This window comes from Gymnoscopelus braueri (assembly GCF_963280865.1).
Source record: "Gymnoscopelus braueri genome assembly, chromosome: 8".
Taxonomy (NCBI): domain Eukaryota; kingdom Metazoa; phylum Chordata; class Actinopteri; order Myctophiformes; family Myctophidae; genus Gymnoscopelus; species Gymnoscopelus braueri.
In genome coordinates this window covers 14,491,644-14,516,399 of record NC_137609.1, presented here as the reverse complement: position 1 = coordinate 14,516,399, position 24,756 = coordinate 14,491,644, and the positions used below count along the sequence as shown (strand labels likewise).

General features: G+C 41.7%; 2 protein-coding genes across 5 annotated transcripts in view; both read left to right on the top strand.

Moving 5' to 3' along the window:
- Positions 1-8,317, top strand: part of map3k7cl (map3k7 C-terminal like) — a 29,954-nt gene extending 21,637 nt beyond the window's left edge. The window contains exons 4-5 of the mRNA XM_080435366.1: positions 2,799-2,914; positions 7,224-8,317. Of these exons, the coding sequence (XP_080291492.1) occupies positions 2,799-2,914; positions 7,224-7,404 (297 nt within the window). The 3' untranslated portion in view covers positions 7,405-8,317. The remainder of the gene's footprint in view (positions 1-2,798; positions 2,915-7,223) is intronic.
- A 1,008-nt stretch (positions 8,318-9,325) lies between these two features.
- LOC308090276 (transcription regulator protein BACH1-like) overlaps positions 9,326-24,756 on the top strand; it is a 221,101-nt gene continuing 205,670 nt past the window's right edge. The window contains exons 1-5 of one of the 4 annotated variants that reach the window (XM_080435361.1): positions 9,326-9,436; positions 11,794-12,054; positions 14,760-16,352; positions 19,185-19,391; positions 19,621-21,700. In XM_080435361.1, the coding sequence (XP_080291487.1) occupies positions 11,794-12,054; positions 14,760-16,352; positions 19,185-19,391; positions 19,621-19,887 (2,328 nt within the window). In that variant the 5' untranslated portion in view covers positions 9,326-9,436 and the 3' untranslated portion in view covers positions 19,888-21,700. Of the gene's footprint in view, positions 9,437-10,576; positions 10,712-11,793; positions 12,055-14,759; positions 16,353-19,184; positions 19,392-19,620; positions 21,701-24,756 lie in introns of those variants that run through there. The other 3 variants (XR_013933600.1, XM_080435362.1, XM_080435360.1) reach the window with 3 other exon arrangements.

Below are 24,756 nucleotides of genomic sequence, written 5' to 3'. Positions count from 1 at the left end.
TTTTTCCCACTTACACGCGCGACTCGCCAAGGTTGCCCTTTGTCCCCCTTGCTCTTCGCCGCCGCCATCGAGCCATTGTCCATAGCGCTGAAGGCTGACACTCTGTTCTCTGGGATAAGGAGAGGGGGTATTGAGCATAGAGTGTCCCTCTATGCAGACGACTTGTTACTCTATATATCTGATCCAGTGCCCAGTATTCCATACATTTTATCCCTTCTTGACTCTTTTGGAAGCTTTTCTGGTTACAAATTAAATTTACAAAAAAGTGAGTGCTTTCCGATTAATGATTTGGCCCGTCACATCTCCCAATCCCTCCAGCCATTCCATTTGGCAAGTAATGGCTTTAAATATTTGGGCGTACATGTTACCCAATCTTTCGGCTCTCTTCGGGAACAAAACTTTACTGCTTTAACAACTAAGGTCAAAGCTGACTTACAGAGGTGGAACACTCTGCCCCTTTCTCTGGCTGGTAGAGTGCAGTCCATTAAAATGAACATATTGCCTAGGTACTTGTATCTTTTTCAATGCCTCCCCATATTTCTCCCTAAATCGTTTTTCACTAAATTAGATTCTACTATTTCCTCTTTTATTTGGGAGAATAAAACTCCGAGAATCAAACTGTCTTTACTGCAGAGAGTCAGAGCTGAGGGTGGATTGGGCCTTCCAAATTTTATGTATTACTATTGGGCTGCTAACATTCACAAAATCGTTCTCTGGATTAGTGAGCCTGAAAGTTGCTGGTGTAGGCTTGAGGCCAGCTCTTGCGTGTCGTCTTCCCTCGAAGCCCTAGTTTGTAGTCCTATCCCCTTTGTGCCGTCAAAACACAGTGCCAACCCGATTGTTGTCTCATCGCTTAAGATCTGGGGTCAGATTAGGAAGAGGTTTGGATGGTCTTTACTTTCCATGTCAGCACCCATCTGTAATAATCATCTTTTTCTACCTGCTAAACTGGACTCTAGGTTTGCTGCATGGGGTAGAGAGGGTCTAACCTGCCTGCGAGACTTGTACGTAGAGGGTCATTTTGCCGAATTTGGAGACTTGTGTGAAATCTATAACCTACGACCATCTGACCGGTTTAGATATTTTCAGGTTCGCCATTTTGTAAAAACCCACTCTCCAATATTCCCTCAGTTACCCACTCGTTCAGGTATTGAACATTTCCTTCCTGCAACAAGTTTGGCTAAAGGTGTTGTCTCATATCTTTATGAAGCTATCCCTCGTGGAGACCTGGGCTTGGAAAAGATCAAGATGGGTTGGGAGGCCGAACTGGGGATCACCTTTTCAGATGATTGGTGGGAGCGGGCAACGGAGAGGGTTAATTCCTCCTCCTCTTGTGCGAGGCTTAGCCTTATCCAGTTTAAAGTTCTCCACAGAACTCACTATAGTAAAACAAGGTTATCTAAAATATATCCTAGTGTAGTGGACAGTTGCGATAGATGTTCACAATCACCGGGAAACCTGTCCCACATGTTCTGGTCTTGCCCCAAACTGTCTACGTTCTGGAAAACCTTTTTTGATGTTATGTCCGAGGTGTTGGAGACAACCATTCTGCCGTGCCCTCAAATAGCGATTTTCGGGATCCCTGAGGAGGATGTAGTCCTTACCAGAAAACAACTTACTGTTATTGCTTTTGCTTCATTAATTGCCCGCAGGAGGATACTCTTACATTGGAAAGCAGAGCCCCCTCCCTCGGCTAAATCATGGCTGATTGATGTTATGTCTTTTCTGAAGCTTGAAAAAATTAAATTCACAATTCGAGGATCCTCTGACAAATTCTATATCTATTGGCAACCATTAATATCATATGTAAGCAGATTACAATCATTATCACCTGACTGAAAACACATGGTACTGGGGTGCTTTGGTGGTGCGGATCTCTATTTGGTGCAAGATGCATAACTTAAGGTATTGTGAAGGTCACGGAATGAGCTAATTCAGCTCATTACTTATATAAATGCGTATACAGTTTTATTATTATATATATATTTATTTTTTTTAATATTTATTTTTTTTTAATTTTATTTTTTTTATTATATGTTTCACATTTTATTGGTATATATGTTTTTATATACATCACTGCTATTATCATTGATAATTCCTTTTTTCTTCTCCTCTTCCTTCTCAAGTTCTAATCTATTCCTCGTTCCCTTGAACAGAATTTTGTGTTTTTTGTGTTTGTTTTGTGTTTGTTTTTGTTTTTGTTTTTGTTCCTGTCTTTTAACTATGTATCCTACTTTATTTATTTGATCTTGTTTATGTACATGTATTGTTGTTTGTATGTCCGGTCCTGTGGGGAGGGGTGGGTGGGAGTTGTTGGGAGAAAATGTAAAACCGAAGAGTTGTTTCAATTTTTGCAAATTTGAATACAATGTCATGTGTACTCTTTGAATAAATCTTGCTTAAAAAAAAAAAAAAAAATGAAAAGCGAACTAGGCGGGAGCGCCTGTTTGATCATTTACTAGATCAGTGGTCCTCAACCTTTTTTTGAGCTCTGGACCACTAGCATATTTCAAACAACTATGCCAGGCAAAGTTTGAACTTATCTAACATTCATGACTTTTTGCACTCTGGGTGCACAGTAGCATTTGACTGTAACTCTTGTCCAAAATGACTCACAAGAAAGGCTTAGTAAATATTGCTCACAGAGTTCAGTTAACCACTTAAGCCCTATTTGAAAAATAGCTAAAATGTTGAACATTTTTGAAAAGTTGAAAAATACTATTTTTTCTTTCTTTTTCTTTACAATGCATATCCCATGTTTGTTTGTGTGTATTTTACTGTTCTCTTCTTCCTTTCAGCCAGTGCCTCCTTCTGGCTCTCTGAGGGAGAGCGTGCAGGTGTACAGGGAACACTGCAGGATGGCACGAGACTACCTTCAGGTCAAACACGAGCTCGCCGTGCTGGAGGACCGCAAGTAAGTCCCCACAGTAACTGACATGTGTGTCTGTGCTGCTTAGCATCTGTACAGGACTATTGCGTATGTCTCTGATGCCTAGTCCAGTGGCGATGACTACACAATGTAACGTACCTATTAGGACACACACACATAATATATATATATGTATTTATCACACACCCAGCCTTCATTTGCCCTAGGTGAGGGGAGTGGTAAAAGGACAGAGAGGGAGATTGGTTAGCTGCCGTATCTTCCCTGCAGCTGACCAGTCAGCGCAAGCTACAGTAATGCCATAACTTCCGTATGGATTATACGCAGCTGAACAATAAAGTGCCACCGCATGCTGAACTGGCACTGCAAGCAATCTCACAGTTTAACGACTTATACACTTTCTTTCTAAATTTTTTCCACCTATAATGCCAGGGTTAAAGGGGTTAAGGAACTCAACATGGTGAGTTCACCAAACATTTGTACATACTGTACAAAATACAAGGTCAGCCAACTGGCTGGTTGTAGAGTATTAAGAGAACAAGGCAATCCAAGTTTATTTGTACTGTATAGCACACTGTATAGGCAATTCAGATTTCTTTACACAAATTACAAGCATTAAGACAAAATGTAAAAGAAACACATCATAGTAAATACATTTAGATACAGTTAAAAATGTTATTAAGAGATAAAATACAAGAATAAAGTTACAGTGCAGTGCAAGAAATTAATTAAAAGTCTCTATAAATGGCAGCAGCAAACAGAAGAGTCGTCAGCTTTTATTTATAAGAATAAAATACATTGCTAAGGGGCAGAGCATTTATCATTGCTTTTTTCCAATATACGCAGTTGTAATTTTCGCAGCTAGTGCCCACGTTGTAGAAATATCAAATGATCTTGCGCCTATTTAGTCCTATGGGTGTGTTGGTCTTAAAATTAAGTGTGGTCTGGCGCAATAAGGGCACAATGATTTCTTACCCACAAAGAGATTTATTTCAGTAAGCCTACACTTTATTGCTGATGTTCAAATAGCTTACCTCTCGTCATGTAAGAATATTGTGAATCCATGCCTCCTGGCATTGTTAAATGTCTCTATAGCAACTGTAAGGTCATTGTTTACCTAGCTACAGTAAGGTCATCATCAATATCAAACTGGGGCTTTCCGGGGCGAGGATGCATGGAGCGCGCTACCACTGTCTCTGTCATGCTTTAATATGCAGTTTAAGAAAATATGACTTAACTGAGAATGAGCATGTGAATGTTACGCTGATATGTCAAGATATCACAGATGTCTCTTGGACATGAGGAGACATTAGGCTATAGGCTATGCTGATTCTGACTGCAGCAACACAGCCACTGTGTTTAGTGCACCTCTTCTTTCCATGTGATGTTTCGGCGAGCAGAGAGCTTTAGTTTCCCCCGCGTCTCCTGACATCATTATACAGTATCACATTTTAATGCTGCTCCCATAGATGGTCCAATGCAATTTTCCTCAGCAGAAAATTGGTTCACCTCCAACTCTTATCATTTGAATAACAATGCGCTATGACAAAGGCGCAAAGCTCTTAAAATGAATGGGACTACACTGATTAGTCTAATGTACAGTATGTTGTGTCCAAAACACACCAATTAGCAAGTTATCCGAGCTTTGCGCCCAGATAATTTGTTGTCTAACTAGCAAAAACGGAGGGTAAACACCCCCTGCCGTGCTTTCTGCGCCCTGCGCCATAGATCACCTAACTACGGCCCTTCGCGTTAAATTAACACTAAGGAGTTTACAGTGCACACTCACACAAGTGCACAATGCTTACTGTACACAGCCTGTCCCCTGTGTCCTGAGCAGCTGTGGGTGGTCTTAGCAGAGGGATTTTGGGGGCCCTGTCTGTGGCTGTTGCACCCATCTCCTCTTTACGGTCGGTTCCTAAATAGAGAAACACCCAAGGTCTGCTCCACTGAGAGAGCAACAGGTTCCCACACAGAGGAGATTAGCCTTGGTTTTATATAAGAACATGATGAGTCAGACAGGCAAAGAAACACACACACACACACACACACACACACACACACACACACACACACACACACACACACACACACACACACACACACACACACATGCACACACACAAATGCACACACGCACACACTGGACTGGTCTGTTCATACACACACTGTCATGCTTGCAGTGGTGAATGCATGCATTGAGTATCAAACATGCTCACACAAACAGACTATTGTTTATGAGAGTCCGATGATGCAATTCTGTATTATTTGCCTGACCACCCCTGCACTGAACTGACAGGGAATTAAAGTCATATCAAATCCCTATGACAACACGCACGCACGCACGCACGCACGCACGCACGCACGCACGCACGCACGCACGCACGCACGCACGCACACACGCACACACGCGCACACGCGCACACACACACACACACACACACACACACACACACCAACTGTAACCACATAACTTTATAAAATAAACTGACCCTAACGTGTTTAAGCCTATTAATGTGTCGTGGCTGTTCTACAGTACAGCTGAGTTACACAAGAACCATTGTGAAAGAGCTTGGTGAAACGGCATGACTGGGCTAAAGATTGTCAATGTCAACCCACATAAAAAAAGAGCAGTCATTTTCCAGCTAACTTCTATCTTAAAAGCTACACTTTCCCACCCGGGATGGAGGAAGACTGATTAACAATTTGTTTACATTGCTGCGATGTGACTTGGCTTACGAGGAGAAATATAACACTAACGTTCACACTCTTGAAGGCCTGGAGGTATGCCAATGATGCGGGAACATGCACACACACACACACACACACACACACACACACACACACACACACACACACACACACACACACACACACACACACACACACACACAGCACACAGAGTCACCACACCTACTGTAACCCACCATTCAAAGTCCAACGAGTGTGAGTTGGCACTATGCCAGACTAGGTTAACTCTTTCTATCTAAATCAGGAAGTGATTTTCTTTTACAGTGGTGACACTTCAGCTACCAGAAATAAAAATTAAAAATAAAAAAAGTGACATTAATGTGACATTAACTTAATTTAATGGAAATTTAGAGTCCTAAATGTGTCATTGAGCAATGTGCTGCTGTATAATGCACTCTTTGTAATGCTATCATGAAATTGATTTTAAACTGTTAACCACTTTCAACCTGGCATTCTTATTTAGGCATGTCATTAGGTGAGATTTTTCAAAAACATTTAAAATATAGCGAAAATAGTAGATCTATAAGATCACACCACATCGCAACACTGTGTAGATCTGCTATATTAATTATGTTTGAAATAATCTGACAGCGAGCTTATCATATTTCTCAGAAAGAACTACTGGAAATGAAGACATACAGTATGGGCCCTATTTTACAACCAGCGCTAAGTGCAGTGGTAGAATCATTGCTAGTTTACGACCACACAGTTGTTATTTTCACGCACCCACATTGTATAATTCCCAAATGTACATGGCTCATCTGTTTGCTGATGGGCGTTGTTGGTCTTAAAATGAGGTGTGGTCTGGCGCTATCTTAGGTACAGTGAGAAAAGTCAAAACGTGATTGCTTACGACAGCGCATTATTGACCACTTGAACCCCAATGCCCCCATTAGACAGAATCATCATTAAAACATTCTGATCTGGTCTATTCTGGGGGGAACATTTGCCAGAAATAGCTGAGCTACAAGCTCACAATGCATGCAATGCGACGCGTTGTGAGCTTGTAGATCTGCTATTTCTGATGAAGAGATTTGGTGTAGAAGGAAACAAAAGCAGATCAAGTACAGAGCCAACTCAGGTCCATTTCGCTAAGAATAGAGGGTATAAGTGGTTAAGATGTGTGTCTAGGCAGGTTCGTAATGTGAGCACACTGCTAGAAATAAAATCGATCTAAATTCAACACAACAGTCACGTTCAGCATGGTAGATGACATTTCTGAGAGTCTCAGAATTTAGGTTGAAAAAAGAGGGTCTACTCTGGGAGTTTCACTTTGACTTCACTACATTTCTTAGTTGTATAACTATGGCTGGCGGTTGTTCTGTTTTGTGATGTCATGCACCCGTGTGTGGATATCTTGGGCTTCTGCCATGTCATCATAGGTGTGTTGAAAGTATCTCATTGTGAGATTCATCAACTGCTGATAAGATTGTTCTCTCTCTCTCTCTCTCTCTCTCCCCCCCCCCTCCCCCCCCCCTCCCCCCCCCCCCCACACACACACGCACACACACACACACACACACACACACACACACACACACACACACACACACACACACACACACACACACACACACACACACAGACGGCAGCTGTTGGATGGGCTGGTGGAGGATGAGCAGGTCGCCATGGAGATTGCTCGCCTGGAGGAGGAGTTCAGACTCCTAACGGAGGAGAACCGCACGCTGGTGAATGTCCACTCTGAGCGTGCTCAGCAGCTGGAGAGGCTCTGCCTGACCAATCAGACGGGGCAGGACCCCTCATGACCTACGACTTCCATGGAACCTGCCCAAGACCTCCAGAAATCCAGGAAATTTGGGGGAAGGTGGGAGAAAAAAATCCTCACCTCGGCAGCCATTTTGTAAGCTGCAGTTCATGAATCAGCTAATTGCAGAGAAGTGCGCCATGTTTTTATTCCATATTTCTGAGTCTTGTATTGCCTATCCCTGAACCACAGACATGGTTTCACACGACTATAACATTTTTGTTGTAATTCTGTTTAACTAAATGGTTCTGACATGAGAACATGTATGTAGCTCACATGTGGTTGATACATAATGGCCATGTTTGTATGGAGTGTAGATATGTCCCAGCCCTGGTCCACATGGATTCATAATAAAGCTAGTTCTCCTGACATCCTTGTCATTCAGCCAGGTACTAGTTAGACCTCATAGGCCAGGTGCATATAGATCATCACCCTGGCCCAAGGTTGGAAACCAGGCCATCATTGAAAGCATTGAAATGCTTTTATGTTTTTTGTTTGTAAATTGTCAGTTTACTCTGCTTCTGACTAGATTTTCTGATTCTCTGGAGACCCATGAACACATGGACCCCTCTTGGAACCTGTGGAGAGAGTTGTGTAGGTGGTATGTTGTGGTCCAAATGTTGTGTTCTGGGGATAGTCTCCCTCCCATCTCTCACCCCAACCTTTCTTCCTGATCTCTCTGCCTAGTTGCCTACACTTCATTTGGAATGCTGTTAGGGTGGCACTTGGCGTCAAGGAAGCGAGTTGATTTATGAGATACTAAGAATTTCCTTGTGACATCAGGGGAGAAGAGAGCAAATTAATCTCACCGGTTCATGAGCCCTCCACCTAATTATCTTTTTAAAGAAGCATGTGCTATACACCACGCTCATAACAGGTGTAAAACATGTTTTGTGTGCATTCTTGATGTAACCTGTTCCACTCACTTTTAGGGAAGTACCACATAATAGCCAAACAGTGGCTTCCCATTCGAAACTATAAATAAAAACATGTTTTATTTTAAGATCAGCTTTGTTCCCTCATTTCCATTTATCTATAAGCAGTCACTGACAGGCTGGTGGAGCTGTGTGATGTACCACAGGGCCCCCCTTCATGGAAAAAGGAACTTTAGGCAGATTAGTTATTCCTCTTCCCTGAGCAGGCAGATGTGAAAATCATGTGATATTTCAGTGTTATGAATGTGGTGACTCATTCACATTTCATGTTTTGTTTGCTGTGCTAACTTGACTTGAATGAGCCACCCTACATTCTGCCGTGTAGCTGTTGTTTGACAGAGTGGTGTTTGTCATATCAGTAATCCTCTCCACACTATACAGGCTATGTTTACCAGAGAAAATTGCCCAAACAACTTTTGTCATGTTAATTAAATTCCAGTAAATTGCAAATAAGATAATAATTGTAATTTATACTTGGGTAAAGGGTTTATTCTATTATAAATGTTGCCTCCATTCCCTCCACACACTGTAAGATCCTGTGTTCATTTAAGTCAGAGTGTGAAAATGGACCCCATGGTTAAATTAACACCAAGGATTGTACTGTGCAGGCTGCAATGCTCTCATAGTTATGTGATCCATAGGCCAATAAATTTACTAGAAAAAAGGTTTACCAATAATTTCTTGAACAAAATTGAAGACCCTGGATTTTATTACCTTCAGTAAGAATGTGACCTTGAATGCATGACAATAGCTTTCCAAGTTATAGAATATGATTATTTTACAATTTTACACCTTTATTATTGTTCAGCTGAGAGTTTCTATATTGTGATTTATCCTGCCCACCCTCCAGCACACACACACACACACACACACACACACACACACACACACACACACACACACACAGAAAGCGGAAGTAGACTCTGTCATAATCTGAGTAATGGCACTATAAAGGCAGATCGCTTACTTCTTTCAATACCAGCAACAGTTGGTGCAAACAGCAACTAATCAACACTAGAGCTGGAAGGCAAGCCTTGAGGGAACGTCACTTCACAAGTTACCACATAACACAGATGAACACCTCTCCTCGTGTGACAGGTCAGTGTCCCCTCTTTTCTTCGTCCTTTCATCAAACGTGACGATGTGATGGCCATAGCTGTGGACATTTTTTGTATGAGCTGGTGTGGGGAGGGGGGTTATTGGGATTGTTATGTGTCTTAGGCTATATGGATTTCAATATAAACGGTCCAAAAAAAATCTAAAAAGATAAAAAGCTCAATGTTTTTTTTTTTTTTACTTTCACAATTTGGGTTGTAGGTCTACAAAAATGGAGACAGCATCCCAGATACACTGGACTTCGGTGTGTGTAGTTTGAGTAGTGAGTTTATATTTGGCATATATGTTTCACATACACAGCAACATTTTTAATCTCAGGCCTGTACGTCTGTCTGTCTGTCTGTCTGTCTGTCTAGTCTAGTTAAAGTAGCCTAATGATGAATAATTGAATACATATGATAGGACCACAATGGAAACAAGCCCTCAGGCCTTTTTGTGTTATCTTTTTAACATCATTGTATAATCGTACCGTTGTACTTTTTTTCAAACTGATAATAAACTAGTATTCAATCAATCAAAGAAGTGATTATTAAGTAGCCTACATTACATAGCAGTAGCCTATAGATATAGTAATTCACTGTGAATATTTCGTTGTATCCACTATCCACGCACGTCTGTAAGGAGGTGTTCTGGGAAAAGGCATTGTGAGGTTAGCAGTTAGCAGACATTCTGAGGTTAGCAGACAGTCTAGGGAAATCGGGACAGACAAGCTGACGGGAAAATGCTTGCTCATCCTTTATCAGCATGAGTCAGCGCTCTGTTACGCCCAGCGTTGTTGCAACACTCGAACACACACATAACACTCAAACACACACTCTCCCTCCTGCTCTCTCTCTCTCTCTCTCTCTCTCTCTCTCTTCTCTCTCTCTCTCTCTCCATACACACACTCTCTCTTCCTCCCTCCCGTTCTCGCTCTCTCTCTCTCTCTCTCTCTCTCTCTCTCTCTCTCTCTCTCTCTCTCTCTCTCTCTCTCTCTCTCTCTCTCTCTCTCTCTCTCTCTCTCTCTCTCTCTCTCTCTCTCTCTCTCTCTCTCTCTCTCTCTCTCTCTCTCTCTCTCTCTCTCTCTCTCTCTCTCCATACACACACGCGCGCGCTATGATTTGACTGAACCAACCACTTCAGATAAGGCTCACAGAGTCACAGGGACACGTAATCGAGTCGAACAGCATTCCATTAATAGGAATAATCACGTCGGCTTTACCTTTTGGGATTTTCATTTTCTACCTCAGGCTTGACAAATGAATTCAGCCGTGTAAGGTAAATGCGAATTATATATCAAATCAATCAAATGTACATATTTCATTAACATATCAAAGCCTGATGATTGATCATGTGCTGTGTCTTAACTTGGTTTACAGTAGATTCATTAAAGTTGTGTGTGTGTGTGTGTATTATGTATGTATGTATGTATGTATGTATGTATGTATGTATGTATGTATGTATGTATGTATGTATGTATGTATGTATGTATGTATGTATGTATGTATATGTATATGTAGCCTATATGTATGTATATATATATATATATATGCAACAGACTGCTGTAGGGGAAACATTAATTAAAGCTTTTGTTTGTGACTGTCTGTCTTTGTGCACGTGTGTATTTGGGTGAATGGCTCGCACTTCTGCACTTGCTTGTATAAATGTGCGTGTGTGTGTGTGTGTGTGTGTGTGTGTGTGTGTGTGTGTGTGTGTGTGTGTGTGTGTGTGTGTGTGTGTGTGTGTGTGTGTGTGTGTGTGTGTGTGTGTGTGTGTGTGTGTGTGTGAGAGTGAGTGAGTGAGTGAGTGAGTGAGTGAGTGAGTGAGTGAGTGAGTGAGTGTGTGTGTGTGTGTGTGTGTGTGTGTGTGTGTGTTGTATTGGTATCAAAATGTACTTAAAGTACCAAAAGTATATAAGTACTCATTATGCAGAATGTCCCATTTCACAAGTTTTCAAATGTATAAACTGTATTAAAAAAATCTTTGGAAAATAGCAGATCTACAAGCTCACAATGAGCAGTGTGAGCTTGTAGATCGGCTATTTTCAAATGGCCGAAATGTGGTATAATGTATGTTTTGTAATAATAATCAAAATCTACAAAACTAAAGTTTTCAAATAATTGTTGTGGAGTAAAAAGTACAATATTTGCCTCTGAGATGTAGTGGAGTAAATGTAAAAGTACAGAAAATTGGAAATACTCCAGTAAAGTAAAAATACCTCAAAATTGTACTTAAGTACAGTACTTGAGTACATGTACTTAGTTGCTTTACACCACTGTGTGTGTGTGTGTGTGTGTGTGTGTGTGTGTGTGTGTGTGTGTGTGTGTGTGTGTGTGTGTGTGCGTGGTGTGTTCACACAGATGATGTCACTTTCGACCATGTCTGCGGACAGCCCGCGGTCGTCTGTGTGTACATATGAGTCTGCGGTGCACTGCCGTCACGTGTTGCAACGCCTCGACGACCAGAGACGTCGCGACGTGCTGTGTGACGTCACGGTGGTGGTCCAGGGGGACCACAGCTTCAGGGCCCACCGCTCCGTGCTGGCCTCCTGCAGCGAGTACTTCACACACAGGATCTCCCCCCTCGCACCCCAGGGCACGGTCATCACTCTGCCAGAGCAGGTAACAAGACCAGACTGTTAGACTGCAGTGATTCTGAACCTTTTTAATATCAATTGGCCACAGATATGATGATGGCATCAAAATGTACTTGAAGTACCAAAAGTAAAAGTACTAAAATGTTTGAAAATAGACGATCTACAAGCTCCCAACACGTCGCGATGCGCCGCGTTGTGAGCTTGTAGATCGGCTATTTTCAAATAGCCTATATGCATAAAATAGGGCTAAAGTAGTTAATGTGTGTTTCATAATATAATAATTTATATCTGCAAAGTAATTGTAACTAAAGTTTTCAAATAATTGTAGTGGAGTAAAAGCACAATATTTGCCTCTGAGATGTAGTGGAGTAGAAGTAGATGTATTGAACAAAAAATATTGGAAATACTCCAGTAAAGTAAAAGTAGGCCTACCTCAAAATTGTACTTAAGTACAGTACTTGAGTAAATGTACTTAGTTACTTTTCACCACTGCTGAGAACCAGTGCATAACACTATAGTGTCAATGAAATCCTCCACCTGTAAACTGGATCCTATTCCAACTAAAGGAAGTGCTTACCACCGTCCTACCACACATATTACTCATCATAAATCACTCGTCATTGTCCATCGGTAACTTCCCCTCCGTTTTCAAACATGCCATTGTCCAACCTCTCCTAAAGAAACCAAACCTGGACCCTTCTGACTTAAACAATTACAGGTCTATTTCCAAACTCTTATTTTTGTCGAAAGTTCTGGGGAAAAAATCATCTGTTCCCAACTGACAACCTACATGACATGTTTGAGAAATTTCAACCCGGCTCTAGAGCCCTGCATAGCACTGAGACCGCCCTTATAAAAGTCACAAACGACTTATTACTTGCAACTGATGATGGTGACTGTGCAATTTTAATTATTTTAGATTTAAGTGCTATTTAAGAAGTGATTATTATAAGTAGCCTATTACAGTCGCAGTAGCCTATAGAGTAGGCCTATAGTAATTCAGTGTGAATATTTTGTTGTATTCACTATCCACGCACGTCTGTAAGGAGGTGTTCTTGTATTTCAGACCAGACCCAGAATAGCAACGAACCGCTCCGTTACCAATGAAAAGCATTGGCAGAATCCACCAGCATAGGCAGAATCAAAGTTCGGTGTGACCGCACTCTAAGCATGTGTTATAGTATTTAGAAAAAGTATTTGTCAGAATTGTGATGCAGGGTGAGCAGGGTGGGGCCTCCTGGTCTGATGGCTCATTGGAGAGCGCCTGGGCCCGGTGCCTCGCGGTGCCTCCAGGAGTCTATAAAAGCCCTGCCCATGCCCAACCCGATCTCCAGAGATATACGTAACATTGCACGGATCCAGTGCACTTCATTCCGTGGATAGTCGCCTCGGAACCCCCAAATTGCGTGCATATGTACAGCGCTCCCTTTGTGACAAAACCATTTCGGAGGCGTGCAGTCACAGGCGAACTGTCACCCCGTGAAGGACCACCGAGGGAGCTAAGGCGACCGAGTTGCCGTCCTGAACGGTGTGACGTTCGCCTGTGCCTACTCAGCGCCGTTTGAGTTATGTACCGATAGGCACAGAATCGTACATTTTGTTGTGGGGACTGCTCTGCTTCCGGGGTTTTCCGGGTTGCGACTGGTTACGCCCACCGTGGGACTCGCCGTACATATGCACGCAATTTCGGGGTTTCTAGGCGACTATCCACGGAATGAAGTGCACTCGTTCCGTGCAATGTTACGGTAATCTCTGGAGATCAGGCTGCCATGCCAGTCTGTGTTGAGATCCAGAGGAGACAGACCTGCTGTCTCCACCAGCTCTACTCCATTCTCGATACCCCTATTATTATGTTTGACTTTACTTTCCATCCATACACACACCTTGCACTACACTTGCACATCTACACTACTGATTCACTGACTCCACACCTCATAGGATCCGTTGTTAACATGCTCTGTTGCACCTTCTTAGTAGATTGTTCTTAGGCCTTATTTAATAAACACATTTTTGTTCTACCTTTATCCTGGTCTCCTGCCCAATGTTTGTCATGGCAAGAGCCAGCTGTGACAGAATATTATCTCTTAATTCTAATGTAAAAGTTGGCCTTTGTCCACAACCTAATTGGAACAATTACAATTGGCGTTTAGCTGATGCAAAAAAAGAGAACAATCTAATGCTGCAAAGAAGCAAGAAATGTGCTCAACGTGCAGGGTTCCAAGTTCCAACCCACTACTGGCATAGAAGCAATGTTTCCAGCATGCCTGCAGTGAAGCAAGTGACAAAAAATGGGACTGTTTGGTCAAATCATTTATTGCCTACTAAACCAACCATCCTTCCTATGCTTGGTTATGGCTACTTCAAATGATCAAACTGCTTATGTGTTTCTCTTGCCTGATTTCATGTGTGAGACTCAGTGAGTATGACAAGAAATCTTACAGCATGCACATAACTGCTCAGAGTGCTGCTCAGAGATTAGAAGATCTAATCTAAGCAAAATAAAATATCTCATCTTTAAATATATAGAAACAAGATTTGAATGTACTCTAGGGTGACATTTTTATTCTCCTACTTTTTGTATGTATATGTGCTCCCTACACAAACTGACAGTACCCTCTAAATTGGAAAGAATGAAAAATGACTGTCTTTTAAAATAACATTGTTTATGGAATCCACAGATATGATTCAGTCTCATTTAATGAAGTCTTGTTTGTTGTGTCTTTCTTGCAGGTGACCGTTGCTGGCTTTGAACCCTTGCTGATGTTCGCCTACACGTCCAAACTCCTCTTCAGCAAAGAAAATGTCATTGAAGTGCGCAATTCAGCTGCCCTTTTGGGTTTCAGGGACTTGGACGAATCTTGCTTCGATTTCCTCCTCCCCAAGTTCTTCTCAAGCAGCTCGGGCTCTGCTCCTTTTCAGAGGAAGACCTGCTGTAAGGATTGCCACAACGTAGAGCAGCCCATGGGAGATGCTGCCACGCACAGAGATGACACATCAGTTCCTGAGAAAGAAGCCAAACCAGTTTGTGACTTACCGTCTGAACAGGAAGTGGCCTGGCTCGGTAGTCAACCAGTGAACAGTGAAACAAGAAGTAATAGCAACAACCCTGCCCCTCCATCTGTGGGCGATGCACATGCGTCTCTGAGCTCGACTGACTATTCTCTGCGGTGTCCGAAATACCGCAAGTTCCAGCTGGCTTGTGGGAAGGAGGCTTCAGCTGCGGAGAGAAGTGTGGACCAGCATGTAGTTACAACCGAGGACGGCTTCCCTAAGTTCCCTTTCCCCTGCCCCCTATCCTGCGCCTGCAGTGGGGACTGTAGCTGTAGAAGCCATTACAGTAGAGACAAACCTGTGATTGAGACCCCTGGAGAAAGCTTCCCATACACACAGCGAAAGGATGAGGTGAACCAGTTGGTGAACACTGATGCACATGACAAGAAAGTAGAGCAGGGCGAGGGGGCAGGAGAGGGTGACACGCTCGAGAGAGATGCAGGAGAAAGGGAAGGAGGACGGGGTGGGAAGGGAGGAGGTATGGAGAATAATATGAATGGTGCCACTGGAAGCAGCTCTTGTTGTGACGTCTCTCCGCTCACAGGCAGATCCAGTGTCGGAGGAGCCTCTTCAGGGCCAAGGTCATTGCTGTGTGAGGGGCCATTGGGGTTAATATTGCACCATTGCCCTCCAGAGGCCTTCATAGAGGGCAGTGCAAGCACTGGGTCAGTGGGGCAAGAGAAGCTTGTTATTGAGGATGAAAGAGAAAATAAATCGGGCAACTGTGGTGTTCTAGAGACTATATCCGTTCTAAAAACGGAGGAACAGGTAGGTGAGAGGAGCAAGACAGAAACCGATATGGACACTGGATGGCAGAAAAGAGGACGAATGGACAGCTGGGAGAATGTGGCGCTAGCTGGCCAAAAGGAGACAGGAGTCAGGGGAAGGAGCAGTGTGGAAAGGGAGGTGGCCGAGCACCTGGCTAAAGGGCTGTGGTCGGAGCAATTCTCCTCCCCTCCTCCCCTCTCGGAGGACACAAGTTCCGCTTCTGACACTGGACAGAGCCAGGGCCAGAATGCAACGTTTGACTGGCTCAAGGTCCAGCTTAACCTCAAATCTCGAACCTCTGGCTGTCCGTTCCTCCGGGACTTGGACCCGAGCGGGGTGTCGTGGAAGGGGCCCGGCGAGGCCGCGGTGTCTTCATGTGACGGAGACTCTCAGTCGGGCAAGAGCAACTGCGAGTTGTCAATCCACTCAGGGGAGGATGGAGACTCTGATGACTGTGAAACGGAGGGAGACAGCGAGTCGTATGCCAGCGAAAGAGCCAGACAGGTGAGCAGCAAAAAGCTGTCAATTATACTTTTAAGTCACGTGACTTTCTGACTTATGAAACTACAGTACAAGATCTGACCTCCGGTCAGCGGTCATGTCTGTTCTGCTGCTTCCTGATGTTGGCTTGATGTTATCTCGTGCCTGGAAGGTTGTAGTAAAAACACCCTAACTGCAGCAATACTTTGTTGTTTGCTTTAGATAAGACTTTTCTATAATGCAGTGCATGAATCAAATAAGCCTTGCACTCATTCAACAGGAACCAGAATTACCATGGTGGTGTTTATCATTTACCCGTCTCTCTCTGTGTGTGTGTTTGTGTGTGTGTGTGTGTGTGTGTGTGTGTGTGTGTGTGTGTGTGTGTGTGTGTGTGTGCGTGTGCGTGTGTGTGTGTGTGTGCGTGCATGTATTATACTTGTGGGGACATTTGGCCCCTAAAGTAAATATATTTCTCAAATATATTTGAGAAATATACATTGTGAGGACAATTTACCTGGTCCTCCTCACAACAGAAATTGATGTTTTTATGGTAAAAAAAAAAGATTTTAGAGTTAGGCTTACAATCTTTTAGAGGTTAGGTTAATGAAGTGCAAATGGCATTCATAAAATCGCTGTTCTAAATTGTTGATATCCTCACAAGTATAGTAATACTGTGTGTGTGTGTATGTGTGTGTGTGTGTGTGTGTGCGTGCGCTGTGTGTGTGTGTGTATGCGTACGTGTGTGTGTGTGTGTGTGTGTGTGGGGGGGGGGGGTCTCAATAGTTTGTCCATGGTCCAGCTCAGATGGACTTGCCTCCCTGGCCCTGCTGGCCTATTTTACTTTTTATTTGAGTCAGCAGAGCAGTGACTGTTGGTTGTTCAACAAACGGGTTGCAAGGAACTCTTTCAGGTTCATAGATCGCCGGACTGGGCAGAGGGCAAAACACATCGAAAATGATGTTGTGCTGAATTACATCAACAAAACAGGCATGAGTCGTTAAATCAAACAGGAAAAAAAAGAACTATATTTATTGCTATTAAGCTAGAAGATAAAACATTACAAGATCCACACCTCGCCAATGGGGGCAGGGTCTATAATCAGGCGTTCTTTGTACAACCCCTTTGGATGGATAGCACAAGTTACATGTCATTGCTGTCGGGTGGAAAACCTTGTATGTCCAAAACCGTTGCTTGTGGATTCTTATTTTAAAAACATTTTAAAATAGTGAAAATAGCCAACACGTTGTGAGCTTGTAGATCTGCTATTTTCACTACTTTTTGGCAACACTCTTGTATTATGAAGTTGAACATTCATTTACAAAAGAAAACACAAAAAGTTGAAATATGGAAATAGGAGGTTTTGCCCGACAACAACGATGTACTTCATATGGTTGTTTCACAGATTTGTACAGGGAAGTCATACAGTAGGTTGTACAAAGTAAATCAACCTCTTGTAATGACCATTGACCAAACATTAATTTGGCCCCTACCACCCTCACAGTTCAATCTATTAATCTTCATTTGTATGCACAATTTCATAAAAATGCAATGCTTTACACAGGTGTAAAATAAAATACATTTAAAATGACATGTAATCAGGTTTACAGTGGCCGTACCAAAACATAGCACTTAATTTCAAACCAGAACCCCCCCCCCAAAATACATAAATAAATGCAATTAAAATATAACCCAGAGAACACTGAAAATAAATAGCAAGAAAATCAGCAAAACATTCTAAACAATTAACAAAACAGACTTATTTCTAATGACATAGTATAGTGTGTTTGATGAATATAGGTCTATTTTTATTAATTTAATCTTATACATTTGATGACATTGTATTGTACAGTATGTCATGTTTTTGATGACAGTCTTATGTTGTATTTTAACTAGTAGCTTACGGCATAGCCTATATTTGATGACAGTATTGTAAGGCTTCTGACTTCTGTGTATTTTTATGGCTTATTTATTATTATTATTTTTTTTACAGCATAGTAGTATGGTATGTTTTTAATGATATAGTATGGCATATATATGGTATACTTTTAATATAGTACTGTATGTACTATGTTATCATACATAGTATGATAAAATCATACTATGTCTTATATGCCAAACTATACTATGTCATCAGAAATAAGTCATGAGTATTAAAACGCATGACATACTATACTATGTCGTTAAAACAAGACGAGGCAATTAAGCCTAGTTCAGCCAGACCATGGATACTACTGGCTGGTTGGCTGTGAACATAAACTGTCAGAAACTGAAACCTACTGTATGACTTCCCTCTTATTTGTGATCCAATCTCTGATCTGTTCCGGTGTCAGGATTGGTGAACTGGAAATTGTCATTCTTTAGTAAGAAGTTGAAAGCAGAATTGCTGGCCATTTGTACACTGTAAGGGCATGATCATTGTGCATGCATGTTTCAGCAATTGTCCCTAACTCACTAACTCAACCATTTTAGTCAGTAAGGGATTGACTATTCTAACCTGGCCCCAGGGTCCAGCAAAAACGTCATACTATATTATGCATAGATACTAGTATATACCCAAAATATATTATAAATATAAAAATATAAAATATACCCATATTTTGGCATAATAGTAGGCCTATTATGCACAACTATTATGCACAAAATATGCCATACTATACATAAAAAAAACATGGACAAATGTCAACTACAATACAAGAATCAAAGTAAAAATAAATAAAAATCTTGACATCCCAGTGTGAAACACAGCTATTCCAGAGTTGCCCATCCTTCCTTGCACATGGACAGCACCTTCTGTGTGACACAGAATTCATCTGCGTGACCTGCTGTTTGTCTCCTCTCGGGGTTGTGGACTTCCAGGTGCAGCTGCCATTCTCCTTGGACTGGATCGTGGATCTGAACAGAAACGACTTCCAGAAGCTGCTGAAGCAGGAGAGCTTGACCCGCGAGCAGCTGGATTTTGTCCACGACATGCGACGACGGAGCAAGAATCGCATCGCAGCCCAGCGCTGCCGCAAAAGGAAACTGGACTGCATATGCAACCTGGAGTGTGAGATCAGCAAGCTGGTGAGGACCTACTTATTTACCGTAGTCAAATAGTTTACAAAGCACTTTATAAAGACGTACATACTTTATGAGGAATGGCTAAATATACAAAGGAGGAAGAAAATGGGTTTCAAAATCAAATTGCTTAAAGATGTGTAGTAAATAAATAAACACGTAAGGAATCAAAATAACACCCTAAATGTCAGTACAAAAGGAGTTTATGGTCTATCGATTTGTGTTCATGTCCCAGAGAGCAGAGAGGGAGAAACTGATGTCGGAACGGAGCCAGCTCAGCCAGATGAAGTTGAAAACATGCCGCAGTGTCTCTGCCCTGTGCCAGAGGGTCTGCAGCGAGGCCAACCTCCAACCAGAGCAGCTCCAGGTTCTCGCCAAATACACCACCCAGGACTGCCCACTCTCCTCCTTCATTCCACACATAGACTCACTCCTCGCTGGTACCAAAGTGCCACTATTGCCACAGGATTCATCCTCAGCCTCCTCTTCCTCGGGCCTGTAAGGTACCTTTGATGACTTCAACCAGTGCCTCCAGGGACACCGTCACAGGGGAAGAAGGTAAACTCTCAGGTGATGGGAAGGGTCGTTAGCTAAATGCCAAACACTCGTTTGTGTACCAACCACAGGAGAGCGGACCCTGTTATATACAGTATGTACTGTATGTCATGTCATGTATCATGCTGTTAGCAAAATAAGGGTGCCACTACTTTTGACTGTATAATGACGAGGGACCACAATGCAACACAACCGCAGTGCAAGCCGACACACCTGTGATCTGATCATTGTATAATTGTACTGTACATTTATAATTATGTAATCAAATAACTTTTATATTCTTGTTATATTTTTTAATTACTTCATGCTACCTTTTGTGCAAACTGAGCGGCTGGTGTGATGTGAAAAGCCCTTCCATTCACTCTCCCTTTAAAACGAGAAAGCCAATAGACTGAGTACATCATTTAAAGTACAGTCAAATATTTGAACATTGCAATACTGGACGGCAGGTTATTAAGCATCCGGGGTTAAAGCAGGAATTGGTCAAGTCTGGTGAGCACACACTTTCAGTGCCTGGTAAATAGTATATGTAATGTATCTAATGTGTGAGTTCTCTGTGACAATTCACTTTATTTTGTAAGTGAACAATTGGACTCTGCAAATAATGTTATCGTTATATAAGAAATGTTATATAAAAATAACCCTTACATGTACTTACAATGGTGTGTACAACAAATGCAATATACGAAAATAAGCATGGGGACTTTTCAACAGAACAGTACACATTTATTGGACCTGTGCAAAGAGTGCAAACTAAAGTGTCACCAGTTGTCTTGCCGATAAAAACTATTTCATATCCTGATGTATGGTCAATTCTCAAGCGCTTCACTGTGTATAAAAGACACTGCAGATGTAGCACACAATAGCTCCTAAAGATAGTATTAATGATTTTGTCCACTGTCCACCAAACCACAGCATTGAGCACAACTTCTCAGACAGACTTGAGACTGTATGTCATGTTTGCCAACCACAGGTCTTCTCACCATGGTGCTCATGTTTTCAGTTGTCATTGTGGTTCGCTGTGCTCAACTTACCACAGTGACACAGCTCTTTCAGGTTGAACTCGGCTCGGCTCAGTTTCATTCACCAACTCAAACCTCAAGTGTTTTTACTAGTATGCAATGTTTCAAATTAAGTGCTTTTATAGCTACGTTAATGTGTGTACCTTCAGGTTGAACGATGACCTTATACTGTATCAGGAGGCCAAGACCAGCTTCTGAGGTTTAAATGTGCCGTAAGTGATATTTTGTGGTTAAAACAAAAGTTGTTGTTTTATTTGTTTGTTTTTTCATCTCCATATTCTGACAATAATCATTACTATAGTTTGTTCAGTAACCAGGGTCCTCCCTGTCACTCCAGGTCTTTAATAAACAGAAAATATATATTTTTGGTGGGTCACCAATTTAATCCAATCAGGAAAGAGTACCTATTTATCAGCTTGAAGACCAGTTTAGTCAGCTTGTTTGTTTGTTTTATCACTTCCAATTCCAGGTGCTTATTCTGTATCCAGTATGAGATCTCTCTCCTAATTGGATAAAATCGTTGTCCTGACCTGAAAGAACAGCTGGATAGAGGGGGAGACCCCTGTTACTGAACAAACACTCTATAGGGCATAGCAGTGGTGGACATTTTCTGGTTCCATCATTCTAGACCCCATTCATTTCCAAAAATATTGATATCAATTATTTTAAGCCTAGAATCAAGCCATCCAGGATCCTGGTGATTCATGACCATAAAACATTTGATTCTGTTTTTTTTTAAACCGCAAAACAAAGGGTATTTATTAAATATAGTATATCATATAATTAAATATTTTTTTTTTTTTTTTTTTACATAATCTAATGTTTTATGGTCATGAATCACCAGGATCCTGGATGGCTTGATTCTGGCTTAAATTAATTGATATCAATATTTTTGGAAATCTCTATGGGAAGAATGAATGGGGTCTGCAACGATGGAACCAGAAAATGTCCACCACTGCTATGCCCTATAGCAATGATTACATTGAGAATATAGAGCTGTTTAACGCTTATTTTAACAAGAGAATATCACTTACACACCATTTAAATTTAAAACAAAACATATGAGCAGCTCTGAATAATGTTTCTTTATTGTCCATTCATTTCCCTATCTATGGCATCGGCATGGTTAGATTTGACCTTTGACTCTTACCAATCTAATTTGTTTGCTCAATGTAAAACCTTTGTGACTCTCTCAGGACTCAGAAAATCAATCTTCAGCTTTCCTCTGTATATCTTGGGTTATTCAGAATCACAAGAAGAGAACAATTTGTGTTTCATGACATGAAATGCTTCATTCGTTTTGTACCCTCACAAACTTGTGTCCTTATATGGTTGCCCAATGACTGTACAAATAATAAAGACACTTTGACACAAATATTGACACATCACATTTTATTTTTAACATGTCATGGTGACCTTGGTCCTGGCAATGCCAACCAATAACAGATAAGGGGAAAGAACTGTAAAGTTGATGGATGTGGCCCTCTAGTGGCCTATATATTTTCTCCACCACTGACCCTGTTAGGTTGACTAAGGTTTCTGCAGCTAAATCTGCCCTTTGTAAGTCACTCTGTCTTTGGTGGTTAAAACAGTTTAATCAGTCACATTTAATTTAGTCTTATGGTCCGTCCGACGGCCTTATGGTCCGACGGCCACTATTCTGTTCGGATTTTTTTCACTGCCTGTTTTTCAGTCAGTCTTTTACTTCATTTTCTAGGGGAGGCGAGATTTTAGTTCCTGCTCATCGGTGGGTACGCCACTGATAGCGTCACAATCATTTTTAACCACTTAGCTTTGGCTATTCAAAAATTGCAGATCTACAAGCTCATTGCGCGGCACCGAGTGCCACGCTATGAGCTTGTAGATCTGCTATTTTAGAAAAATCTTGAAAATGTGTGCATATCTTTGAAATATATATACATTTTTAAAGCGAACATTTTTAACTCAAATCTTTGCTTCTGGGGGTCCCTGGCACAAAACATTTTCAGATGGGGATCCGCAGCCAAATGTATATCAATTTAGGGGTCCTTGGCATGAAAAAGGTTGAAAACCACTGTTCTAAATGGCAGTGGTTCACAAACCTTTTAGCTCAAGAGTCTTGAGGCTTGGGTCCCGGCTCCCGGGGAGACATCAAATGTCTCTTTTGGGTCTTGAGTCTTGGGACCCCCCACACACCCAAAGTAAGACTCAAGACCCAAAAGAGAAATTTGATGTCTCCCCGGGAGCCTGGGTCTTGACACAAGACCCAAAAGAGAAATTCGATGTCTCCCCGTAATCATACGAGGAAGTAAAATGTATAATAAGCAAGAAAGGAAACACGGCCGCAATAAATGGATCCAGGGAGAAAGCGTGGCCGACAAATTAAATGCACGAGTCGTCCAAAAATATATACAATTTATATACAAGTCCATAAATATATAATTCAGTTAGGCTTAAACATGAGGAGTGTATAGTGAATATTGGAATTATCGGCAACTAATCTACAATGCGATAGCCTATTATATGCGCCATGCATCCAACCAATATGTCTGAGTCTGTGCTCAGGAATGTGTCAAAAACAAAAAAATCTCCATGAATTCAAGTCTTCATGGAGTGTGTAATTGATAGAAAATAAGTATTTTTTGAGTGAACTATTCTTTTAAGAGTCTTGTTCAGGGACACTTTGACAAATTGCTGAGGCCTGGGATTGAACCTGGGATTTATGGCTTGCCAGCAGGGCCGCATTAAGGCCCCTCAGGGCCGTGGAACTACACCAAATCAAAGGCCCCCCCTCAACATTAATCGGACAATATTGGGTGCGTTCACGCGCACGTGCGTTTGGTGCACGTGCCACCGCCAGCACGATCGGTGCTGACACAGGCACTGGGCAGAGCCTTTCCAACTTCAGTCTATGCTATGACTACAGTGTCTATCATTACAAATTACATTTATTATTAAGGAGGTTACTTTATGGTCATTACAGTCGTAGCCTACTAGACATATGGTGATGAGATGCGTAACAAATGTTTCATATTTATTTTCTTATTCTTCATAAGAAATTAAACAATTCAAGTTTAGAATTGAGAAAACAATACTCAGCAGAGATGGTAAAAGTACTACTCACTTTCTTCACTTAAAGTAGTAGTATTATTCTCAGATACATTTACTTATGTAAAAAGCGACTTTAGTAAAAGTACTCATTCAACTAATTACTCAAGTAAAAGTACAAAAGTACAGGCTCTGAAATGTACTTGAAAAGTTAAAGTAAAAAGACCTTGAAGTCTACCGCAGTGGTTCTCAACCTTTTTACCACCTCAGAAAATAATATTATGGCTCACCATTATGACCGACTGATGTTAAAATACAGTAGCGTAGACCTATACCCATCCTATTCAGCTATTTGCACAGTACAAATGTATTAAGAATATGTCATTTAGATTTTCACAGTGTACATTATGGTAGCACTAAGACAGACAGACAGACAGACAGACAGACAGACAGACAGACAGAGATGACATTAACAACCGTGAGCTACATTATTCAAACACAGCACGTGAGATACAGGGCACGTTCGAAAATACAGCACTGAGCGCACTGGCCAATACAAACTAATAGGCGAGTGTGCTCCAGTGCGTAATTTCCGAACGCACCCACAGTCTACTTCAAACAAACACACACACGCACGCAGCCACGCACACACATCTTCATTGTCAGGTTAACTCACCATGCTGCGCCGAGGTTCAAAGAGTTTAATGCACGGCACTTCCAAAGTTTGTACAATGTTTAAGTCACAGGAGCTGGTTTTCATATCGTAA